At 35.6% G+C, this 24,675-nt stretch overlaps 1 protein-coding gene across 2 annotated transcripts in view; it reads left to right on the top strand.

Moving 5' to 3' along the window:
- LOC149537376 (adenylate kinase family protein) overlaps positions 1-24,675 on the top strand; it is a 409,112-nt gene that overhangs the window by 288,633 nt on the left and 95,804 nt on the right. For both annotated transcript variants that reach the window (XM_089802873.1, XM_089802872.1), the window contains 2 exons: positions 24,256-24,335; positions 24,488-24,553. In XM_089802873.1, coding sequence (XP_089658999.1) covers positions 24,256-24,335; positions 24,488-24,553 — 146 coding nt within the window. The remainder of the gene's footprint in view (positions 1-24,255; positions 24,336-24,487; positions 24,554-24,675) is intronic.

Genomic DNA, 24,675 nt, shown 5'->3' with positions numbered 1-24,675 from the left:
CCTTGCTGTGATAGATAAATCTTTGCTGCTCCTTATACTGTTGTAGCCTTTGTAATTCGCTCTTCTGCTCTTTTATGCTTATTACATTACTTCCATATCATACATTGGATGTAATACAATACATTACATATATACCAATTCAATTTACAAATTACAAAGTCGGCTACAATACAAGTTTACACAAAGCCAGCCCGACTGCAGGAACTGTCATGTCCCCATTTTGGAGGCAATTTGATTTAATTAATTTAATTAATTAGGTTGTCCAAAATAATGAATATTTTATGAGGATGACTAATTAATTATTTTAATTAAATAAATAAGTGGTATTAAGTTAATTATTTATAAAGTTATCAAATAAATAAATATTAAAAGGTAACTTTATATTTAATTAATTTAATAAAGTGACTTGAATTATAAAATAATTTATAAAGTCACTTAATAGATAAAATAAAATAATGTTCTAGAAGCTTCTGGAGAAAGTGGAGGAAAAAGAATAAATAGGCACCCCGAGCTTCATTCTAATCATCCAGATTTGTTGTTGTTGATGTTGATGTTTGTTGATGTGCATTGTGGAGCCTAGGGTTTTTGCAATAGTCACAACTGGCCATTGAGAACGAAAACTCTCAATTGGTACGAAATTTTGAGGGTGTGAAATATCACTTGAATTATTGCAGCAGGGAGGAAGATACTTCAGTCTTCTATTTGTGCTACATTGAGAAAAAATATTTGTGGCCATTGAGAACGAAAACTCTCAATTGGTACGCAATTTTGAGGGTGTGAAATATCACTTGAATTATTGCAGTTGGGAGGAAGATACTTCAATCTTCTATTTGTGCTACATTGAGAAAAAATATTTGAGTACAAAAAGCAGGCCGAAAAAGCAGTTCGAAAAAGTAGGCCGAAAAAGCAGTTCGAGAAAAGCAGGCCGAAAAAGTAGGCTGAAAAAAGCAGACCCGAAAAAGCAAGCGCAAAAAGCAGTCCGAAAAAGCAGTCTGAAAAAAGCAATCCGAAAAAGCAAAGAAAATTATTACAGCCATCTACAATCAGGGGCGGCAGCTAGAGAGGCACAACTTGGGCACTTGAGGAGGTTTTTTTTCTGTTCAGTGGTATTGCAATACATCTATTCTCTAAGGTGACTTCATATGCCAGGTTCGATGTGTATTTTCATAGTTGCCTTTCACTATAGAGTGCTGTTGTAACTATCATTTCGTATCAGACCTATCATTCATTAATAGATATATCATTCATTTTTAAATTTCTCACAATGATATCAGCAAACCATGGCTTTAGTTGTATTTAATCATGCATGTGATTAGTGTACTGCTGTAGGGGAGTACTGAAGTTAGATATTTAGTATTGCATTAGTTTTCAATGGCAGCTATAGGTGCATATTACTTTACCAGCAATCATCATATTTTGATATCTTTGTAAATGCCAAGAGTCTTGGCTAACTTAGTATGAATATTGTATTGGATACTCATTCTCAATCAAGGAGATACAATTGCTGGTCATTAATAGTTGTCTTGGAGCGTTAATATATCATTTCTTATCAGCCAGTTAGCTTACATACCAACTGTTTGTTAAAATACCAATTGGCTGTAGGTGATCATTTTTCATGATTAGAACTCATATATGCATTCACTATTGCCAAAATTAGTTGCATATTTATGTTAGGTCATTGTTTAGACAATTTGGAGTCTTTTGTAAGCATTCTCTTTGAGGCAAATCCAAACAAGAATCACTGCAGCAATCTGAAAGTTATATCAATCAGAGGACACTTGCTTGCAAAGTGTTTGACGAAATGTCAAACAACTGAAGTATAAAGATTTTTGATGTTGGAGGAAGTTATAATCCAGTTGGGGTTATTACAGGAACTCGGGTTCTGAAGACTGGCTCGGTGAGGTTTTGATACTCGGCATCCACTGTTAATGCTCGACATCATCATGCACTTGGTAAATGTAGAAGCTCAGTCCATACTGATCACTTCCAAGTAGCCTTGAACTTGGTTTGCATTGGTGACTCGGCGAATACTGTGAAACTTGGCATATAAACTGAATCATTCGATTCATACTGCATAGCTCGGTTAATGCTATCACTATGAGCTCGGTATAATTGAGTCGCTTGGCTAACACTAGACTCACATCACATCAATTGTGAACTCGGTAAGCACTGCACAACTCAATTTGCACTGATAAACTCGGCATACACTGAGATGCTCGGTTTATACTATTGATCAACACCTTGGTAGTAACTGCTTGGCGCAAACTAAATACTGTCCCTTGGACTCGGTAGCAACTGTAGAACTCAGTAGATACTAAAATGCTTGGTTAACACTGTTAACTGTATAATTTTCTCGGTAGATACAATCTGAATAAGTGTATGTCACTAATAACAAACATGACTGTAATGTCAACATCTTCACCCCTTCAAGGAACACAAATACAGAAGCCTCATCAAGAGGATATAGAAACAATAGAAGAGGGAGTAATAATAACAGCAATAACACCAGCAACAACACACCCCGACAAGCAATCCAGTATGATTCTAAGGAAAGACCTATGATTCAATCTAGGCAATGCAACGAATGGGGGCACTTTGCATGGTATTGTCAAAACATAGGACAAAACGGAGGAACGTCATGTAAATAGTGTAGAACAGGCAATCATGAGGATGTGAATTGCCCCAGGTAAAAAGGGGTGAACATGTTAGATATTGAAGAACCAGAAAGTGAAATCCTTGCCATTACAAGGATGCAAGCCAAGAAATTGGTCTACCCTGATGCTACTACGGAGAAGGAAAGCTTTTACGAAGCCAGGAAAAGCATTCAAGATAACTTGCCAGCAGAAAGGAAGGCAAGGCCCGATAAACTTCCTATCCTATCGACAGGAGTGTACTGAATACCATGAGACAAGTACTAGAGACCACCATCCTAGTGAAAATTACTGATTTAGTGGAAGCATTACCTCGGTTGTAGGTAGCATTAACACAAGGGACAAGCATGAGAGGGATACCCTCCAAAGAACAGAAGACATAAGAAGTATAGGTTAGGAAAGAAAACAACACCTTATTCACTATAGGGATGGGGAGGACACCTGCAGTAGTAGAAATGGAAATACTGGGGTATAAACTCTCGAATACTATTGTTGATGGAGGCTCTGGCATAGACGTCTTATCTGAAGAAACATGGAAGGCAACAAGGAAACACACACTTTGGCCACTTACATTTCAACTGGTGGGAGTAGATCAGCACGGAATCAAGCCAAACAGAACCTTGATGGGACAAAAGGAAGTAATCGATAAACAACAATTCTTCCTTGATTTTGTGGTTATTACTTTGGAGAAAAAGGAGTATGATGCCTTACTAGGAAGAGGATGGCTGGTTATAGCCAAAGCTACACATAATTGGAAACGAAACACTTTGTCCATTGAGTCAGAGGGCAGTAAGTACACCATAGACTTGAGGATCCAGTCTGTAAGTTTGGACATGGCATTGGATTCGAAAGCAAAGGGAGAAGACCATGAAGGGTTGGAACCATATGCAGAAGGGGTGCTCAAACTTAGGGAATGCTCAGAAGATGAAATGAGCTCCCTCAATGGCTTATTTCACTGGCAGATGGGAGACTACAAAGTTTTCTAGCTAGAATGTAATATGTTGTAGATCAGAGTCTAAAGAAAGGTATCCAGAGAGTTATAAAGAATACAAAGAGGGTACGACAACCCTTAGCAGGTGACCGACACACATATTTGAGGAGGTAGAATACAAGGAGGTCAAAATGCAGATTGTAAAACTTGAGGTAAAGGAGCAACCTAGGGAGATTTTGATAGGGGACGACTAGGACCCAGTGTTGAAGGCGGCAGCTTCTAGAATCTTTCTGGAGTACAAGGATGTCTTTGGTTGGACATATAGGGACTTGAAAGGAGTGCCCCCAAAGTTGTGTGTCCATCGAATACCATTGGTACCTAGAGCAAGACCAATACGGAAACGACTTTACAAAATGAATAAAAACTACACAGCCAAGGTCTAGGAAGAAATCACAGAAATGCTAGAAGCAAGGATAATATTCAAAGTACAAACAAGTGAATGGGTATTTCCTATAATCATATCATTGAAGAAAGACGGCAACCAAATTTGGATATGCATTGACATCAAATGTCTGAATGCGGTAACTATAAAAGATCCATTTCATATCCCCTTTATTGATAGCATCTTAGAAGAAGTGGCCAGCCATGAAATATACTCTTTCATGGATGGATTTTCAAGATATAATTAGATCAGTATTGCGGAGGAAGATAAGCTAAAGACTACATTTGTGGTTGAAGATGGTGTATATGCCTATAACAGGATGTCGTTTGGGCTATGCAATGCATTGGCCGTGTATCTTTGACGGTATGTCGGTAGGAAACTTCAAAGCCCTCTTTGATGATTGATCCGTCTACAGTTGGAAGGAGCACCACCTCAGAATTATTGGCAAATGCATAGATTGATGTCAAAGAGCAAGGTTGGCCCTAAATCCGAAGAAATGTAGATTTATGGTTCTACAAGGTAGACTTCTTGGTCATATCATATGCAAGGAAGGATTGAAGTTAGATCTTGACAAGATTAGGGTTATTCTAGACATGGAGGCTCTATCAAACGCAATGGGTGTCAAATCCTTCTTGGGGCATGTAGGGTACTATAGGAGGTTTATAAAAGGATTTGTGGAAATATCTATACCCCTAGAAAAGCTTACAAGAAAAAGAGAACGATTTTGTTGGGAGGAAGAAGAAGAAGGGGCTTTCCAAGAATTAAAGAAGAGACTAGTAGGAGCCCCGATCCTCATATACCCTAACTAGAATAAAGAATTTCATGTCCATGTGGATGCTTCCAATTATGCAATAGGCGTCACTTTGGCACAGACTGGGAAGGAAGGATTGGATCAGCCTATGTATTTTGCAAGCAAGTTACTATCAAAAGGAGAGCGCAACTACAGTACCACCCAAAGGGAAGCTTTAGGTATGGTTTATACCGTACATAAATTTAGACATTACTTACTAGCTATGCCTTTTACATTTTTTGTTGACCATCAAGCACTAATGTACTTGGTAAACAAGTCTATGATTTAAGGAAGAGTAAGTAGATGGTTAATCCTGTTGCAAGAATTTACCTTTAAGATCATAGTCTGACTAGGAAAAACTCATGTAATTGCCGATCAATTATCAAGAATCAAGTCAGGAGAAGCCTCTGGCAACGGAGTGAATGAAGATTTCCCAGATGCACACCTATTCCAAATTGTTGTGCTACCCCAATGGTACGAAAAGATTGGACAGTATTTGTCAACAACTAACTTTCTCAGAGAGATGCCACTAGACATGAGAAATATTGTGCTCAAAAGCATCACATTTCACTTGATCGAAGGATTATTGTACAAAATGGGACCGGATTGGGTATTAAGGAGATGTTTCATGGAGGAAGAAATCCCTGGAGTACTGAAAGAATCCCATGAAGGATTGGCAAGAGGTCACATGGGACCTGATGCAACTGCAAGCAAGGTATTATTGGCGGGACTCTAGTGGCCCACATTGTGTGCAGATGCTAGAGGATGGGTGTTGAGTGGTGACACCTGCTAGAGAGCTAGCAAACCCTTAAAAAGAGATATCATGCCATTGTTTCCGTCTCCACCACAAGAATTATTTGAACGCTTAGGGCTGGACTTCATGGGACCCCTACCTATAAGTGAGAACTGTTGGTATAGATACATAGTGGTGGCAACGGAGTATCTTACAAAATGGGTGGAAGTATGGGATTTACCTTGTAACACAACTCTCAGTACTGCCAAATTTTTGTATGAAAAAATAGTAACTAGATTTGGGATTCCACTCCAGTTGACGAGTGATAAAGGGGTGCATTTTGTCAATCACACCATTGGGGTAATGATAAGCGAGTACAAAATCCTAAAATCTGAAAGAGAAACACAAAAATAAAAAACATTTCTCATTTTCAATCAGAAAGTAAGTATAAGACCAAAAGGGGTTTTTACATGTGAAGAAAGGGTCATAATTATGAATAGTTGCGAGTCATCAAAAATATTGTGATTATAAAGTATTGGGGCTTTTCCAAAGGATTTTAGTTATGAAGTGTTGTGACTTTTCGAAAGGATTATAACTATAAAGTGTTGTGACTTTTCAAATGATTTGTATTATGAAAGGTTGTGACTCTTAAAAAAAGAATAAGGTAAGAAAGGTGTGTTTATGGATTATATTTGTTTAATTATGTTTATGAATTTATTTATATTAATGAATCATACTTGTGGATAATATTGTGTTAGCTCATGGAGTTAAACACCATGAAGATTAATGAGACACGAAGCATGGAGCATGTGAGATATTAAGATCTCCATTGTCCGCCATGGCCAAGAATCAATGTGCCAAAATATTCTGACGATGTCAACATATGCATATGTGATTGACCTTAGATAGAGGATGCCCATCCAAGAAGAATCTTAATGGGTGCACTCCCAAGAAGGCGGCGAGGTAGCTATGAGCTAGGAAGCCCGATTTGAAGACGTCCTTAAGATTGGGGTTAAATTAGAGGGTAGAATAATATAGTTAGTTTTATTATTGTTGTAATTCTAACTATTATTTTGTAGGTATTACTTGTTCCAAACTAACCCTAATAGTAGGGACATTGCGGTGGTATCAGAGCATGATCTTGCCATCCTATAGGGTTAAAGAGGATCTAGAAAAATAATTTATATGAAAAAGTAATGTGGAATGTTAATGACTATTAGAAAGGATTCAAACATATACATGATAGCAACCTAAGAATTTCAACTACAAGAAATATATATTTCAACTCAACAGATGAAATTATCTAATTTGCTTAAGGACAAGCAATTTGAGGAAGGGTGGACTGTCATATCCCCATTTTAAGATAGAGTTTTAATAATAATTAGATAATACAATATTGTTAAATAAATAATGATAATAAAGTCATATTAAAACTAATACTAAAATATAAAAATAGGAAATAATAATTATTTAATCTATATTATCAATTAAATAATATTTAGTGTGATATTTTAAATAATTAAAAAATAATGAAATGCCAATGAGTAAATAAAAAAATTAAATTAAAGAAAAGAGACAATATTGTAGAAAGTATGTTAACTTTCTAAATAGAATTTAATAGCAAATAATAATAAACACAAATATATAAGTAAATAAATAATATAACATAGAATAATTTAAATTAACTAGATCTAATGAAAAGTCAAGAGGTGTTTAACAAATAGACATAATTCTTTAAAATTAACATATAAAACGGAGGAGAGTTTATTTTAGAGAGGGGGAAAAAAGAAAAATGGAAGAGGAAAGTAATATGAAGAAAATAAGTGACTTTTCGAAAAAGTATCAATGACATTGAAAGGATGTGAACCTTCCAAAGGGTCATAATTATAAATAGTTGCGACTTTTAAAAATTATTGTGATTATAAAGTATTGGGACTTTTCCAAAAGATTTTAGTTATGAAGTGTTGTGACTTTTCGAAAGGATTATAACTATGAAGTGTTGTGACTTTTCAAACGATTTGTATTATGAAAGGTTGTGACTCTTAGAAAAAGAATAAGGTAAGAAAGGTATGTTTATGGATTATATTTGTTTAATTATGTTTATGAATTTATTTATATTAATGAATCATATTTGTGGATAATATTGTGTTAGCTCATGGGGTTAACAGCATGGAGATTAATGAGACTCGAAGCATGGGGCATGTGAGATATTAAGATCTCCATTGTCTGCCATGGCCGAGAATCAATGTGCCAAAATATTCTGATGATGTCAACATATGCATATGTGATTGGCCTTGGATAGAGGATGCCTGTCCAAGAAGAATCTTAAGGGGTGTGCTCCCGGGAAGACAGGGAGGTAGCTATGAGCTATGAAGCTCAGTCTGGAGATGTCCTTAAGATTTGGGTTAAATTAGAGGGTAGAATAATATAGTTAATTTTGTTATTGTTGTGATTCTAACCATTATTTTGCAATTATTACTTGTCCCAAACTAACCCTAATAGTGGGGACATTGCAATTGCATTGTGTAATGCAAGCTATGACCTGTAATCGGGTCATAGAAACTTGATTACAATTGATTGCTAATGAAGACAACACAATGGCATTTCGAGCAACTTTTAAATGTGGTACTAAGACTTAGAATTACAAAATAATGTACGGTTATGCACAATTTATGCCAAGCTCAAATTGGAGAGACAACTAGCTTTGATTGGGAAGCTTCCTTAATCAGTAAAATGATTGAAGGGAGAAGAATCTAGAATGCCAAGTGCCTTTATCTCCATTGGGCTACATAGTCAACCAATCAAAGAAACTAAATGACAAAAGGATGACATGACCAACAAAACAACCTGTTGAAACAAGACTCAATTTTGTGTGATATGCTTAATGGAAAGCGAAAACTAACCTAACCTAGACTAACGAATGGAAAATTTCTCAAATAAATCCATTAGTGGGCTCACCAAAGTAGCTACCTTTCTTCAACAACGTGCAATACCTTACATCCTCATAAGCAGCCAAGTGCAAATGATGCATGAACAATGGTACCATGGCTTGATGCAATACTACTTGAAAGAAATGAAAATATTAACTGGGCTTCTTAGATGGATCAAATGTACTGCTGCTGCAAAGTGAATCTATGAATCTGTATTGCCCCTGTTCAACTGCAAATTCTCTTTAATTGTGTTCATAATTGTATCTTCTTGATTAAATACACGCATTCCCAAATGTATCTTCTTGATCAAATTTGTAGTCAAGTCTCAGAGACCCAATTGCAATTGTACTTTGATTTGTTATTGGGTCTTAGAGACCCAATTGTGATTGTGCATGATAAAGGATATGTAGGGCGACTTTGTCATGTCCCCTCTTTTGCGCTAGTTCTTTTGGTGCCTGGTTAATCTATCTCTACATCCGGATAGATTAACGACATTATCAGTAAGGATGCCTACCAGTCACAAGGGAAGATTTGTCTTAAGTTCATCATTTAATGTATTAAAGTACTTTAATAAAGTTACTTTATGTTTTATTAAGGCATTCACTTTATAAAGTGACTTAAGGTGAATAGAAGACAAATTGGTGTTTTATCCCACATCTCTTATTCCAACACTTTCCCCTCACTTCGAGGTTATAAATAAGAGACTCCGTCTTGGGAAAGAGACAACGAATGAATATATGATAATTCTTCAAATCTTAATGGTCACTTAAAGTGTGACTGGACTATTCTTGAGGACGAAATCCCTTAAGAAAGTTGTGATACTAGACGAAAACCTAGTATTCACGTACAGGTTCTGAGATAACAATGAGTGGATACATTTTAGAACACACAACCAGTAACAAGTTTTTGATATTGAGTTCTGTAGAGGAGATTGAGTATAATCTAGGAATGTACTTTGGATACTAGGCATGAGCAATAGTCAAAGATTGGCTAATATCTGCATATCGGAGCAAAGGGGCAGTAGCAGATGGATTTCGTCTCAAGTAGACAGAACAGAGGTACTCGTAGAAGTAAATCTCAGAGGTAACATGATACTTAGACGGGTTCGATATATGACAATGGTTCACAGCTTGTACCAGTAACAGGTCGGGTTAAGCATTTACAAGTCTTCAATAGTAACCATGACTATAACGGCATAAGACCTAGAAGATGTGATGGAACTATAGTGCGGTGGAGTCGAGCACAATGTGCATTGGTAGACTGCGAATTGGCATGAATCTTGGTAGTGATGTCGGGTCATATCTCTATTTCAGGTCCTAACCACCATATCGGCATACACAGAAATTCGCGGGTCTGTCATTACTGTTCCCCCCCATAAATGCATAATTCTGCATGTTATTATCTTGTATATGGGATTGTAATTCTGCCATAAATTTAGTAAATCTTTTATAAGAAACGTTGGCATTTTAATGTGTTCACGTTATTGGTTTTGTATTTAATTGATTTCTGAGTAAGATTGATTGGTATATCCACTTATTAGTATTAGTTCTAAGAGACAGTAATTTGGGAATGCCATCATATTTTGCTTAAAGACTAGTTCATATAGCAACTGTATGACGAAATGTTTGTAGCCAAAATTTGATAATTTTGAGCCAATCCAGTAGAGATTATTACAGACTTGCAGTTGGGTCTTAAAGACCCAATTGTATAGTGTCATTCAAGGCTATGACCTATAAAAAGGTCTCAGAGACTCAATTACAACTGATTGCCTTTTAATTTAATGAAGATAATGCAAAGGCATTTCAAGCAACCTTGAAATGCATGCCTATTGGGTGGATATTTTGCAACCTATAGTTTGGGTAGAATCTAGTTGCAAAATTGGTAAACCAGCCACAATGTGTGAGACAGAGTCTCTCCTACCTTAAAGGGAAGGCTCCCTCTTCTCACTGTTCCTTGGATCAACTCAAGGTAAGCAAGAAGTTGAGAGATTTGAAAGAGTATTATCAGTATTCGGTAACAAAAGACTCCTAGTCTTTGCCTTGGCATTTCTCTATGCTTCTCTTTTCCTCTTCTTGTTTCTTGTTGTTTGCTTTTCTCGGACACCATTTGGTGCTCCTTCTTTTGTCAGTTATCTTGTTGTAAACTCTTAGTCCCATAGACCTGTTGATGTTAGTTTTGTACCACTTCATAACATATAGCAATTGAATACTTGATATGGAATATCAAACACTCAATTCCTCTCTTGAAAAGTTAATACTCATGAAGACATGAGAAAAAACTCTAATGTTCCATACACCTGTGGATACTAACTCAGTTATATCGATGTGATTTTCCGATAATCACGTAGGCGGCCTTACATTGTTCATTCAAGGATAATCTTGGACTTTTGGGTGTGATGGTGATGATTTTGTACAAGTGCCATATGATGTTGATGGTGGCGGTGATGGTGGAGGGTGTATTCAAATGTCTTATGCCTTCCTAACTTTCTTAGAATGAAATCTGACTACTCAACTACTTGCTATTTACTCCTACTCTGATGAATGGAAAGATTAGAAAATGGACGAGGATCGAATCTAATGAAAGCTAACTAGTGGCTCTACCTCCATAGATGCAATGATTCGAGGGAAAAAGACTAGATTACCACGCAAGGCTTCCTAACAAGCTGCCAAGATGCTAGTGGCTTGGTTTATAGATCCCTATCAAACATCCACTAATATCACCATACAACTATCCATCTACTCTTACTCTTAGCAACTTTCTCAAAATGAAATCTACTTCAACAACTTCAAAGGAAATCTAATTCTAACTATTGGAAGTAGAAACCATGTAATAACACCAAATGTTCTTAATCACCATGCAAGTCACAACAATGATAAAGAGAAGCAATTTTGGTATTATCTTAGCAACAATTTTCTTCAACCCTTTACAAATGAGAGCAAATGGCCTTATATAGAGGCCAAAATTACAACCAAGGATAAAGATTAAGAGGCAAAATCAACGATCCAGATCAGATCCTAGAAACCCTAATTAGGGTTGCCACCCCATCAGCCAATGAGAAAGTGCCACCTCATCAATGGACCAATGGAAAAAAAAGAAAAGTGGCAACCAATGAGAAGGTGCCAAAATGGTAGCCAATTAAAATTAGACACCTATCCTACCCAAGAAGAAGGAGAATTTGCCACTTGGGCTTATATCAAATGATCTTCTAATATAGTTCTACCCTTTTCTTTCATCTTTTTAGCCAAAGCAATGAACTTGGCTAGTCTGTTGTTGACTTCCTTCATGGGAGGGCAAAGCATGTACTTCATCTTGAGCTCAACTGAATTCATCATGTTGTTTGCTGCTTGCAGTGTCTTCTCATGATCCTTCTCATATTCTTTCACATTTTTGATAAAGGCATTGAGGGAGGCAAGGGTGCCCAAATGTTTCTTCTTGATGGCAACCTTTTGTAACTCATCCAATCTTGATCCAAATTCTGTCTCATTGACTTTCTCCTCTTTGATATCTTCAAAATCAAGCGCTGCCCCAACATCACTTATCATGGTTGAAATGGAAGTGTCAACGCCTGGGCTATGTTGTGCAATCTCGTTCTGTATCTCTTCAAGTAATCTCAATCTGATAGTCAAGGCAACAAACCAAGGCTCCACCGTACTCATTCCTCCTTCATCTGCCAACTTGGCCCTTTCCAAATATTTCTTCGATAGTTCAATAAATACTTGTAGCCTAGGAATGGCTAAGTCCTTAACTGGAAGGAAATCCCTCCACTCACCTTCAAATGTTCTTAATTTATTTCTAATAGCTACTAATGACCAGAATGTGGAGACAAAGGAAGGTAAGAAATTTTGCCCATCTTGGATTGTATCGTGGATCCAATCCTTGACTTCGTGCAATTGAGCCAATATCTCTTCTGTTTTGCTCCCACTATCTTAAGGAAGGGCTGCCTGGTGCAATTGTTGGATAGGCTGACAATCTCTCCAATATCTGTTTTTGGCCTCCAACTTTACAGCCCTTTTGTTTGCCTTCCTCAACCTTTCTCTAATTGAAAGCGTACCTTCCTAGATCTCCTCACATTCCATATCATCTGTGATTCTCCCCAAGTTATGCTCTATTATCTCATATTCCTGAGCTACAATCTCATCCAATGCCTTGCTAACCATATTATAGCAATCTAAACTTTTCAATGACCATCATTGTCGCTCTTGATTACCTTTGCCACCATTTTGCAATTTGTTTGTGGCTCTCACTATCAACCTTTTCCACCAACCCTTGGATGTCTTCAATTGTTCGGGCAGTCACTACCTCGCCTCTTGGCATAAGCATTTGCCCTAACCATAGTGGTGCAGTGCATCTCCCTAAATTTGGATTCGGTTGGACTAGCAAGGCATCACCAATGGCCCTGGGCGCCTGGCTTATTTCCTCAATATCAATTGGCCTATCTTCTTCATTGCTAGTGACTGTCACATCATCTCCATTTTGGTTCTCCAAGAGAGGAGAGTACTCGGTGCTATCACTGTAACCACTTGAATTTGAATCAAAGCTCATCTCTACCACAGCCCCTTGTCCACTAGTATTATCGTCTTGGCTTCTAGCCTCAATTATGCTTTTCCTTGACGGTGTTGCATTCTGTTTCTTTGCTAGAGGTTCCTGATGTTCTTTAGTTTTCTCAATCTCGAAGCTCCTCTTCTTGCTCTTAATTGTTCTTTGCTGCTAGCTACTGCCCCCACCTGTCTGTCCTACTGACTCTATTGGACCTTCCTCCTCTAGTTTCATCTTCTCATAAGTAAAGTGTACCTTCCGAGTTTGTAATTCCCTTAATTTATCATTGTACCATGACTCGGTGTGTAGATCCACTGTCCTTATAACTCCCTCTAAGGAAGCATCTCGGTGATCATCCCAATCTACTGGACTCAACTCCGTTCCATCCACTATATCATAATCTCCTCTTAGCACATTTTCATCATCTTCCAGTTGATTGGGAATATCAAGGCCTCTCCATCTAATTGCCCTCATCATGCTCACTGACAATCTTGAGAAAGCTGGCTTTCTCAAATGAAAGTCATCTTGTGCATTGGCCCAAAAATCATCTATAGTAGGAATATGTTTGAATGTATTTCCGTGAGATGCCTTGATAAGACCATTGGGATTGAATCCTTGTCTTGCTTTATACCATCCTAGATGATACCATTCTAACTCTTTCTCCGCAGTTGCAAAGGCAACAAGACTGGGGCAAGTATCATTGCCTATTCCAAATAAGAAGGTAATCTTTGTCTCACCTTTAAGTTTTATCATTTTTTCATAATGCTCAAGTTGCCTAGCCGACTCCATCAAAACTACCTGGGTGGGTACCTTGGAAGTCTCTTGGGACAAACTGTACTTCCTACTACTCTAATATATGTGAATTGCGGAAATTGGATGAACCAACTTCATACTTCTTAACTTTTACTTCTGCTTCTGATGAGAACCTCTTAGCAGGTGTCCCTCGTAATATCCTTACCATCTTCATGGTAAAGGTGTCATAAAACATTTTATAATCCTTGGTGTTGTGCAAATGAAGTTGCGGATAGCACTCATGCACCAAACATTGCCCCGGTCCATTGCCAATCACTCTTAAGGCCTTAAGTCTAAGATTTTCATATAGTCTTGCGATTAGATAGAAAAGATAGAATCCCACATAGAATTGCTTTTGATTTTGCACGGTCCTAAGGTGCAACTCTAAATTCTCACTTATAATCCTAGCCCAATCAAATCTCCTCTTTCCATTTTCAATTTCATCAATAAAGAAATACATCTAGTTCTTGAATTGCATACCTTGAGCCACGCCCATGATTCGGCTAAGAAGCACAATGAGATTGTCATACTTTAATTTGAAATCTAACCTAGTGAGCTTTGATGACCTGGTGACTCCCTTCTTGCCTTCGTGTAACCAATTTTGCTTTAGTTGAATGAAGTAAGCCTCCTGATTATCCTGAAATAACTTAGCCACGTGATCCATCATTACCACTATCATACTTTTATACCAGGGAATATTAAATGCTTCTTCAACTACTTGTCCGCCAATGTTGGCTAACATTCTCTTCCCTTCATAAAAAATTATGGACTTAGTAACAATATCAAATCGGGATGCACACTCCATTACCAATTTTGGACAAGGCAAGGTAGGAGGGAAAGCCACGTGTACAATTCCATTCTTGTAGATCTTCTTTGCCATGGGGGATTGTCCCTCCTTCAATCTATATTTCAACTATATCATGTCCACTGTACCGATATTGGTATCACTTATTCGCCTCACTTTCAAGAAAAAAGTGGTCTTAGGCATCATGTCTTCCTGCTCTTATTCGATATTCGTTCTATTTGGGTTCTTGCTTGCACTAACATCTACCATCCTAAACACTTATTTCTACCCCTTCGTTCTAAATGATATGGACTACACTTATCAATCTCCAACTTTCTTTCTATCGATGGAATCTAACTTATTTCTGCCTCTCCAAGTCCTATCTCTACACTTATCAATCTCTAACCTTCAATCTAGGGGTGAGACTACCACTTATTTTTGCCTCTTCGTTACCTTATAATGGACAATACTTATATCTCCCAACTTCAATTCTATTGTGGTCTAGCTTACTTCTACCTATCCAAGTGTCCTATCATGAAATCTACACTTATCTCTCCAAACTTTAACCTATCAATGGAATGATGAAGTGGTGGATGATGAGTGTAAGAAGAAAATAAGGGAAACGATCCAAGCAAGAACAAGGAATAGAATCCTCCTTTAAACCAATCTTCACCTCCAAAATGAATAGAATTTTACCTTAAATCTGCTTTTATCAATAATCGGGCCCTCTTCAAGTTCAGATCAAATCTCGGAAATTTCAAGCCTCCTTGCAAATAATGATGCCCTAGCAAAAATCAGAATTTTGACATCCTTGAAATTGCCCACATCTACCAAAATCAAACCCTTGGATCACATAGCCCCTTCACCAAGCAAAATCACCTAAATCTGGATGTAGAAATCGCAGCCTTTGGAAAGAAAATCGGACCTCAAAAAATTGTCTAAGCTGGAGGAAATTCAAAACTGCTCCAAAATGTGACCTAGGGCAAATTCGCCCAAGATAGAAGAAGAAAATGCTGCCAAGCAAGGAGAAAACTGCCCAAAAATTGCTCAAATCTACAAGTTGCTCCTCTAGAAGAAAATCACTCACCCAAGGAGGAGGAGGAAGAAGGAATGAGGAAACAAGAGGGCGGGAGCCCCCTCTTATACCAAATTTTCTTGCCTCTCCAAGTGGGCCAACTTGCCCTAGAGGAAAGCAAAATTAAATTAGCCTGTTTATTAATGGCCCAGATTTAAATCTCATGGTAAAATTACTTAGTCCGTAGTGAAATTAGCCCATTTAATTGCCAATTTTGATCAAAATTTGTAAAATAGAAACAATATAAGTTTAGAAGATGTCAAAATTTTCATTAAATAACGTTTTAGCAATTAAAATATCATTAAAATTGAATTTAGCAAGCCCAAATCAATTTTCAATTCTAAATTACCAATCTCTTTCAACATTTAAAAATCTTCTAGGCAATATTTCAACCAAATTAATGTGATTTTACAATTTAATCCAATTCTAACCTTGCAATACCATTTCAATTTCTAACCAAAATAAATCATTTTTTCTGGCAGTCAATCAATTTTCCAATTTTAATTTCATTAGGAATATTTTCATTTTTCACCAAAAAGTTCAAGATTTTCCAAAACAATTAAATCTAAAATTCATTCTGAAAATGTTCAAGTTTATACAATTATTTCAAATTTTCAAAAAAAATCATCTAAGTCCAAAAATTTGCAATTTTATCCTGCCAAGTATCTGTTCCAATCATCGAAAAAATGTTGTTTTTGAAATTTGTTTGGCCTAAAGATAAAATTACATGCTTCGGAAAATCAACACCAAGTGAAAAAACCAATCACATCAAATCCCTCCTGGCCCGAAGGTGTTCAAGGTGTAAAATTTTCAAATCGAAAACCTTTGGGCAACTCCGAAAAATTTGCCAAGGCAACCGAATTAAAGGGGGTCCCCAAAATTTTGGGGCGATGATGTGAAAAGCTCACAAGACCTTTTGTGGTATTTTGTTGGACATTAATATTATCTTATCTTATCTTTCTCCTAACTTTTGGAAAAAATTCCACTTACACTTAGAGCAAGTAATAGGCAAGATGAAATCTCTATATACGCTTCTATCTAGTAGCAGGAAACGGTGATTCCGATAAACCAACACCAACTTAAAGGCTGATTTAAAGTATACCGATTTAGCTCTAAGTCTTGTTTTAACCTATTCTATAAGAATAACCTCTACCATTGGGGCACAAAAACTTGTAGAAGTAGGGAATTCTAACTATTTTTCATGAATTTGAGATGGTAATACAAGCTACAGTCAAAACTCCTAGTCTATATATCACCACAATTGCTCCCAATCAAAGCTTTGGCTTTGATTGCTTTTTAACTAACTATGCTCTATTATTGAGCACACAATAATAACATGAATCAAAGACAATAGGCACAAATCACAGTCAAAACTTCTAATTTGTTCTATTACAATTGCTTCTTGTCAAAGCTTTGAATCCGATTGCTTCTTTTATTCAATTTTCTCCCAAATTCGTACTACACAATCAAAGTTATGCTTGCACAAGTGTGGCGGAGCTTTCTTGCATACAACAAAAGATGATTTTTACAATGAGAGAACACTTCTTTATATAGGTAAAGGAGTTGAGAAAAAGGAGGAAAAAGTGGATTACAAGAGAAATTATTGGATTACACATCATGAGAACATGCAAATCGTATTACATGTAATTACACAACTTCATGCAATACATCCTCTTCAATCTACAAACACGAAATAGAGAAGAAAGAAGATGGAAAAGAAGAGAAACAATCCTAAAGATTATTTTTAAGTGCCTTGAACTTGATGATAACATCACAGATGATCACAGGATAGAGAGTTCTTGTATTTCATGCCATTGCATTCACCTTTATAATCATGGTGTTGCGTCTTTTGATAGCCTCTGACTCTATTTGATGAGCTTCCCATTGTCATTTGAAAAATTGATGTGACCAAGCTTTTTCTCGTACAAGTTGTCGTGAATTCTCCTTTGTAGATCCGCACAAACTAGAGTCTTTGACACTCTGAAAACCTTCTCGATGGTGTCCAAATGTAAACTTGGAATAACTTTCCATCAGCACCTTTAACTCTTTTTTTCTTTTCTTTCTTTTTTGTTTGGGAGCAAAGTGCTTGGCACATTCCCACACAAACTCAAGTTCTCAAACAACCATTGCGAAAATGGAGACCAAATTAATTACTGCTTCTTGAGAATTAAAGCACGTCTTCTTGACCAAATGTCATTGTTCTTTAAAGAAGTTCTGACATATCTTGAAAAGTACGCTGCAACATGAAGACGAAAACATCTTCCAATGAGATTGGATCCATAAAAACTTTGGGGATTTGAGTTACAATGACAAATCCGTGAGGTATGAGTGCTAGAAGTATGGATTAAATACTTATGAAGCACATATGATGGCTGGAAATGAATCGGAAAGCATATGTATTTGGATGGAAAGGGCCAAGTCGGACTTAGAAGGATGAATTGCATGTGGGCAATGATAGGTTTTTGTGTAAATGCTTTGAGGAATGAAGGTTGGGCGCATGGGAATGAATGCAAATGATGACTTTTGACTTTTAAAGAGTGACCTTTAGTCAAAAACAGGTTCTCAAGATGCAATTATAGGTAAAGTGATTTACATGTAATCATGACATGCGATTAGGTTCGGAGGATGGAATTACATTTAATTGCTCTGTAATTGCATATGAAAGGAATGGATGCAATGTCTTGGGCATGTAATGATGGACATGGAATGAAATGATGCACTTAAATGAAATGGTGGAAAGTGGAGTGAAGTGAAACGTGCTCAAGTTCTTGGGAAAGAATTTGCAATTCCTTCCAAAAGAAGAAAAACAAGAAAGCATGCAAACAAGCAACGAAAACAAAAACATATCCTTGGTTTTAGACTCAAACATGTCAAGGGGCATGTAAGTGCAAATTCGAGTTTGAAGTTTGGGGGAAATCCAAAAGTGTGAAAATGAGAGCTCTTATCATATTTAAAGGCAAAATGTACTTTTCATGGCATATCTATGAACAAGCGTGCAACATCAAGCTAAAATATGCAGGAAAAAAGCAAAATAAGCATGAATTAATGAGCAAGATTGAAAATGTCCACTTGGAGATCAATGAGCCAAAATACCAATATTTATAGACTTGATTACTAGTTCTTCCTCAAATCTAGATTTTCAAACAACTATTAGACTTTCTCCACACTTTGCAAGTAATGGACATTCAATGAGCATTCAATGGTCGGATTTGGCATGAGAATGCCAAAAACGTGGGCAAAGATCGCCAATACAGGAAATGTTTTTAGCAAAAACTCAAAGCTTAGACATTTTTGACAAAAAACGTGATCTAAGAATGCTAAGAAATGAAGCGTTAGAATGCAAAAACATGTTCATGAATGTCATTGATATGGATTCAAACTCCAAAACGATCCATCTTTGGCCAAAAATGTGCTGCAAAACTCTCAAATTCTGAGCTTTTTGTACAAACATGATTCATAGATAGCATGAAATGAAGCATTTTTAACCTCTAAAGGCAAAACATGTTCTTCAATAGCAAATATATGGATCAAAACCTCAAAACTACTTCTGTTTGAGCCAAAATGTGATCAAAATTGCCCCAAATCTGGGGCGTTTTTCACCAAAACTCAGCTCAAAAATGTAAAATTATGGGTCATTATTTCTTGGATATGCCAAATCATGACCCCCAAATGCATGTGTATGCATTAAAACTCAAAAACGCCTCCTTGTGATGTACTTCAAGCCATTATATGGGTAGATCTAAGCATTTTTTATAGAAAATGTGTTCTTGGAGTAAGAAAACATGAAGTTTTTTGGCCTTGAATCTTCAAAAACGGGTTCTATCTTTGCCAATGCATGAAATACACGCAAAACACATTCTCTAGGAGAGATTGCATGTTTTAAAATACATGTCTTTTGCCTTTTTCATGCCAAACGCAGTCTTGAGGAGTGTTTGCATATTTTAAAATATGCATTTGGTCAAAAATGCACTCTTGGAGTGTTGTTATACATTTTAAAAATATGTCGTATCACTTGCCAATGTAAAACACACTCGTAAAGTGCTGTTACATATTTTAAAAACTTGAATATGCATTGCTCACTCTAGAAGGCTCATTGCATTTTAAGTTAAAGACATTTACATGCTTTTAGTTAAAAAACGTATTCTCTAGGAGCATTTACATATTTACATGCAAATGGGTTAAAAGACGTGTAATGCACAACTTAAGTGATGAATTAAGCACATATCTAATTGATTTTTGAGAAAATATCACTTAATTGGGTCAAAAATAAACACTATATTGTTTAATAAATATGTGCAAATATCATTTTGTTGTCTTGCATTATGTCACCACAAAATGCAGGTAACAATACAAAACATTTTCAAACTAGTTTCGCATCTCTCTAAGTAGAATTTGATATTCAATTGCTTAATGTTGATCGATCAATCAACTTCAATTCACATATCAAATTTTTTTACTGAAGGCTTTCTTCAAGTCTTTTTCGTTTTTTAGTTTGTCGATCCTATGCTTGATTTTTGGGACCTTCATCATCATTTTCTTTGCTTTTGAGTGTGCGTTTGTTGGTTTTTAGTCCTTTGTTTTTGCTCAAGTCATGGCTTTCGGTTTCCCCTTCTATTTGATCTAACTTAGAGCGTAATCGGAGTTGTCAGTCAAGAAATATGAGCATTTTAGTGCCCAAAAAGTGGACTTTTTTTATGCAACAGCATGAATTAAAAATATCATGTTATATTTTTAAATTGACATTCACTTTTTGAAAATAATAACTTAAATTCACTTTATGTTTTGTTTTTAAGTTACTTTATCATTTAAATTGTCACTTAAAGTAACTATAGTACACTTTATGTTATATTTTTAAATTGAGTTTACTTTTTTATTTTTCACTTTAAGTGACTATATTAAGTATATAGTTCAATTTAATTTTTAGCATATAAAGTAAATGCTCTAGTAAATATTACTTTTTGAATGATATTTACATGTTATATTATTAATATGATATGTAAATATAATTTATGCCCCACTTAAAACATATTTTAATGAATTTAAATTGACATGTGCTTATTAAATCACTTAATGTTATCAAAAGTGGACATTTTATATGTTATTACATGTGAAATCCATCATAAGTGGACCTTTTTCATGTCTTTGCATGTTAAAGACATCAAAAGTGGACCTTTTTGATGCCATTGCATATAAGCTCACTTGAAATGTGCAATGACACCAAAAAGGTGAGTTTTATAACTTAAATATGCTATTGCACCCAAAATGTGAACTTTCACTTAAAATATGCAATACCTCCTAAAAGGTGTGATTTGCATCTTAGCATGTTTTTAATATATGCTATGGACACCAAAAGGTGTGTTTTGCATGAAAGTTCATGTTCTTGGCCTCAAGCCACCTATTTTTGAAGAAAACACATGCAAAGAGCCTCCAAGAACCCGTTTTTGAAGATTGTGAGAGATTTCCTTCATGGTTTTTTACGAAATCTTCTTCAATAGGGTCGTTTTTGTGTATCCATGCGTTTTCAAGCAATGAAAATGCATTTGTCTTGCTAAAAAATGTTATTTCAAACTCCTTCGAAGGGCAAGTTTTTGGAAAAATCTTAAAATAACACCATTTTTGGCTCACGTTTTTGCCCAAAGAGAAATCGATTTGGCATTCTTTGGTGTTTACATTGCATTGTCATACACGCTTTGGTTATTGGAAGCCAAAACATTTTGATTGCTCACCTTGAGAAACATGTTTTTGGTCAAAAACGTCCCAAGAGTATGTGCAACCACAAACATTGGGATTTAGAGCAAAGATAGTGCACGCTTTTGGCATCTACCATTAAAAATGCCTCATTTGCTGCCTTCTCTAATTCGGAATTACAAGGTTTGAAACAGTCCAAATGTTTTTTTGAAGTTTTCAATTTTAGAGCATTTTCCTCTATCATTTTTCGCACTTAATCTTCATATAAGTGGACATTTTTTTCTTGCTATTTAGCTTGTGCTTATCTTGCTGAAGTTATGCACATTATTGCTTAATGATTGTCATTTGTTGAAATTGATGCCATGGAAAGTGTATTTTTCTTTTTATTTAGCTTGTGCTTATCTTGCTGAAGTTATGCACATTATTGCTTAATGATTGTCATTTGTTGAAATTGATGCCATGGAAAGTGTATTTTTCTTTTAAAAATGATGAAATGGTTCATTTTCATGTTTTTGGTTTTTCCCCAAACTCCAAATTTGAATTTGCATGATGAAGAGCTTTGCTTGTCGACATGTTTGAGTCATTTGCCAAAGGTACGTTTTTCTTTTGATTTTTTTTGTGTTTTGTGTGTTTCTTTCCGATTTTCTCCACTTTGGAGAAGTTAAAAATTCTTTCCCAAGGATTTGTTCTTATTTCATTGTGAAAGCATCATCACATTCCATTTCCATCTTCCATGTCACAACACTTTGCATCTCATCCGACAAATGCGATTACATGTTTTCCATCTCATTCACCATCCACACATGCATGTAATCTCATTTTCCACTTCCATTTTCACTCATCTCACTTTACGTATCCACTTGCACATCACGATTATATGAAAAAGCTTTTTGTGTAATTGCATCTCCAAAACCCATTTTTGACTTAAAGTCGCTATTTGAAAAGTCAAAAAATATCATATGCATGTTTTCCCATGTATTTTGACTACACTTTTCCATCAAGGCAACTATAAAGTTCACTTTGCCTCAAGGCACATTACATTCATTCTTTCCATATGCACTTACACTTCATGAGCAAATACATGTTTTTCCACTTCCATTTCTTATTACATGTTGCATTTACATGTAATCCACTTTTTGTGCAAGGACATATTGAAAACCCGTCACTTTTCAAAAGTCAAGAGTCTTAATTCGCACACATTCCCATGCGTTCCACATTCACCCTAACCATTACTCGCTCCACGAGTAAGTGGATTCTTTCTTGAAAGTTAAGAAGAAAGGATATTGGTAACACCCATTTTACAAAATTTCTCAACTTCTTGCTTACCTTGAGTTGATCCAAAGAATGGTGAAAAGGGGGACCCTTCCCTTGAAGGTAGGAGAGACTATCTCACATGCTGTGGCTAATCATCCTATTTTGCAACTAAATTTTTACCCAAAACCGTCGTTTGCAAAATATCCACCCAAAACATTCAAAAAGTAATATTTACTTGGATGTTTTAAATTAAAACATGAAGTAACTTAAAAATTTAAATCAAACTATATAGTTAATAAAGTTACTTAAGTGAAAAATTTAAAAAGCAACTCAACATGAAAATATAACATAAAGTGCACTATAATCACTTAAGTGATAAAGTAACTTAAAAACATAACATAAAATGATTTTAAATTATATTTTTCAAAAAGTAAATGTCAACATTTCAATATAACATGATTTTTTCAATCATGCAGTTGCACCTAGAGATTCCACTTTTTGGGCACTAAAATGATCATATCTTTTGATTGTTAATTCCAATTAAGCCCTAAGATAGATCAAATCGAAGGGAAAACCGAAAGCAATAATTTCAGAAAATTCAAAAGACCAAAAGTTAAAAAACACTCTTAAAAGCGAGAAAAAAAGACATTGAAGACTTAAAAAATCAAGCATAGGCTCAACAAACAGAAAAACTAAAAAGACTTGATGAAAGCCTTCAGTAAAAGGATTCATTATATTAATTGGAGTCGATTGGCAGATCAATGTTATCCAATTAAATAATGAATTAACTCAGAGAAATGTGAAACTAAGTTGGAAAAGTTTCGTAGTGTTACCTACATTTTGTGGTGACAAAATGCAAGACAACAATGCCTAAGACTTAAAATGAAAAAAGATGTAAGGTTATACACTATTTTTTCCAAGCTTAAATCAGAGATAACGATACCTGGCCTTGATTACTAGAATCCAACTCAGAGAAATGTGAAACTAAGTTGGAAAAATTTCGTAGTGTTACCTACATTTTGTGGTGACAAAATGCAGGACAACAATGCCTAAAACTTAAAATGAAAAAAGATGTAGGGTTATACACAATTTTTGCCAAGCTCAAATTGGAGATAATGACACTTGGCCTTGATTACAAGAATCCATACACATCCCAGTACAAACAGTTTCCAAATCTATATATTACCTTTGTTCTTTCTTATTATGCATTTCAAATAGCACACACTTCTTTATAACAAGTTGACATTATACACTCTATCTTGTGTAGGGTTTTACATTCATGAAAATAGATATACGGTTGTTAATATATTTGTATTTCTACTCTCCACTATCCTGCAACTAGCATAACTTTTCTTCTCGCTCTACAAATTAGTTCTAAAGTCAAATTTATACTTTTATCCGTTTATTGTCACACTCCCATGCTCTCTTAGATACCAATCACATAGCTAATGTGTCTTCCCCTATAATTTTTAGATCTTAATAAATGTCTTTTTATTATTTTGATGAAAGACCATCTACTTTTGGAATCATAATTTTTTTGAGTTGTAGATTTGAATGATACTTCTTATCCACTCCTTTGGAGACTTTTTTCTTACTAGTTTAATCAATTGATTAAAATTGAGTTTCTTTGACATCCTCTCTTGTTACAGGTGCAAAAGAAGTGAATGAACAAGATGACATTTTCATTTTGGTTGCTCCTCAAAATGCTATGGGCAACTGTATAATTTATGTAACTTATGCAATTCCCTCTTTAGCTTTGCAAATTATTATCATTTACAATTTGTCATTGCTTTGAAATAGCTTACAGCATAATTATAAATAGTGTTCAATGGAAATGCAAAAGTGGTATTTAAATGTTGTATCTTCCTAATTGTATGGCAGGACTTGCAAGCGATGGTGGAAGCAATTGGTCATCGACCTATGATACTTGTGAATCCTCGTCTCAAGGTTATTTTACATTGTCTATTATTCATACCATAAGAAATGTTTTAGCTTGTTCATTGACAATTCAAATCTTCCTATAATTTTCTTGCACTTGATATCATAAGGTTTCCTAATAATCCTACATG

Source organism: Cupressus sempervirens, chromosome 9 (assembly GCF_028749045.1).
Source record: "Cupressus sempervirens isolate cs-2001-9-10 chromosome 9, ASM2874904v1, whole genome shotgun sequence".
In the NCBI taxonomy this organism is placed as follows: Eukaryota; Viridiplantae; Streptophyta; class Pinopsida; order Cupressales; family Cupressaceae; genus Cupressus; species Cupressus sempervirens.
The sequence above is the reverse complement of the archived record's forward strand: the minus strand, read 5'-3'. Positions and strand labels throughout refer to the sequence as shown.